Raw genomic sequence first — 2,165 nt, 5'->3', positions numbered from 1 at the left:
CGGCCTCGCTGGCCCCGCGCCCGCTCCCCGGTCCCGCGCCCCGCCAGAGCCCGCGTCCCAAGGCCCCTCTCAGCGGCCTTCTCCCCGGCCCCACCCGCCTCAGGTGTTCTCCACGCCGCACGGGCTCGAGGTGCACGTGCGTAGGTCCCACAGCGGCACGAGACCCTTTGCCTGCGAGATGTGCGGCAAGACCTTCGGGCACGCGGTGAGCCTGGAGCAGCACAAAGCCGTGCACTCGCAGGTAAGCGCGGGGCGCACGGCCGCGTGGCCCCGCTCAGGTTTTCGCACTCGGGATCTTCTGCTTTTCCTCCATGCAGCACCAGCCGCTGTCCGCCTGGAAAATTTCTCTCCGACCGCCACTGGTCTCCTCCCCCAGCCCTTCCGCCACGTTCCCCTTGCCCTGGTGTAGGTGTGTAGGGAAAGGTGGGGAGTGGGCGGCTCCGGTCTTTATGCAGTCCTCGATTCTGGTGTCACATCATTGTGAACCTCGAGAGTGTAATCCCGATCATTGCTTCGGGTTTGCGGAAGGTTTGGATGCGCTGACTCTTGCTACTGATGTATCAGATTTATTAGCTCTGTTTCTTTGCCTCGATTCTTTTCACCAGATGTTTGTCACTTAATCTGCATTGATCCCTCCGCACAGAAAAGGCGGGACCTCAGCTCATTTAGAGCATCCAGTAGCATATTTGCCCTGCTATTCTTTCATTCATTCGTTTATAAATACCTGTTTGCCTAACTTCGGGATGCCAAGTAATAGAGACTCCTCTAGCACACCAGGTCCTTGACAGCAAGCCCACGTGGAGATTACAGTTTAACTGAGAGACGTAGGGTAGATAAGCAAAAGAGCACACTAATAACTAGGGCAGGAGAATGCTCACTTACAAANGTAGGGTAGATAAGCAAAAGAGCACACTAATAACTAGGGCAGGAGAATGCTCACTTACAAAGACTCATTAACTAAAGGGTAGCAGCCCATCTCCCCTGGTAAGAACACTGGTTGAGGGGTGGGGAGCATTTCAAGTGACTGAGGTCTAAATCTCTTGATGAAGAGGGTGGAGAAGTGTGTGTGAATGGGTGTCAAAAACACAGGGTGGGGATACATTTTTCTTGTCATGAGGTGTTGAGGGTTGTGGGTGAAAAGTGTTTTGGTAGAACAAGTATTGAGCGGTGGGTGTTAAAGGGCCAGGGTGGGGAGTGTGGAGATTGAAAATGAATGGGGGGAGGGAGGATAATGGTGCAGGCTCTGTGGAAGGAGAGCCCTGATTTGGGGGATTTTAGGGTCAGGTTAGTGGCAAGAAGAAGTGGCAGCCTAGGTGACTGCAGTAGGAGTGCCGCATCTCTCTCTCTCTCTCTCTCTCTCTCTCTCTGCAGGAACGGAGCTTTGACTGTAAAATCTGTGGCAAGAGCTTCAAAAGGTCATCCACACTGTCCACACACCTGCTCATCCACTCAGACACCCGGCCCTATCCTTGTCAATACTGTGGCAAGAGGTTCCACCAGAAGTCAGACATGAAAAAACACACCTTCATCCACACAGGTGAACTGAAAGCCCCTGGCTTGTAGGAAAGAGACCAGCATAACTCACCCTCTTTCAGATACTCTGGCCCCAGGGAGTGGTAGGCGAGGCCTTCCAGATGGAGTGAATCACTGCTGTGTGTTTAAGAAAACAAAGATGCAGATTCTCTTAGGTTCATTCACAAACATGGTTCTCTCCAGAGGGGCCTTGATTTGGGGTTGTGTCTGAAGGACCACTCAGCAGGTCAGTTTGCAGCTTCTCCAGCCTTGGAAAGAATATTTTCCTCTAGTTTAGCTGCTGCTCCAACTGCTTCCTGCTCTGGATGAAATGTGAAGCTCCAGAGTCCTCTCAGAGCATTGCTCTAAATGTTTACCTAGAGACTGAGGACTTTTTCTTGGGCTCTTCCGTTTCTACCCCACTGCTGCCACCAGCCTTTTTGGGGGAGGGGCCCGTGTGTAGCTTCTCTGCTGCATTGTTAGGAATCTGAGAGTTTATTCTGATAGATGAGGAAAAACAATGGAAAATATTACTAATCTCCGTGCTAAGCATTTTTGTTGTTGTTTTGTTCTCGGTGGCTGGCTGCTAAGTGGATCGAAAGCCTTGACCTTGGTGTTATAACACCATGCTCTAACCAACTGAGTTAACCAGC

At 51.8% G+C, this 2,165-nt stretch overlaps 1 protein-coding gene across 1 annotated transcript in view; it reads left to right on the top strand.

Annotated features, from left to right (window-relative positions):
- The window catches only part of GFI1 (growth factor independent 1 transcription repressor), a 7,946-nt gene that overhangs the window by 3,805 nt on the left and 1,976 nt on the right, over positions 1–2,165 (top strand). Inside the window, exons 4-5 of the mRNA XM_008586735.1 lie at positions 104–241; positions 1,372–1,537. Coding sequence (XP_008584957.1) covers positions 104–241; positions 1,372–1,537 — 304 coding nt within the window. The remainder of the gene's footprint in view (positions 1–103; positions 242–1,371; positions 1,538–2,165) is intronic.

The sequence above is a fragment of the Galeopterus variegatus genome, unplaced genomic scaffold (assembly GCF_000696425.1).
Source record: "Galeopterus variegatus unplaced genomic scaffold, G_variegatus-3.0.2 Scaffold4091, whole genome shotgun sequence".
NCBI lineage: Eukaryota > Metazoa > Chordata > Mammalia > Dermoptera > Cynocephalidae > Galeopterus > Galeopterus variegatus.
The sequence above is the reverse complement of the archived record's forward strand: the minus strand, read 5'-3'. Positions and strand labels throughout refer to the sequence as shown.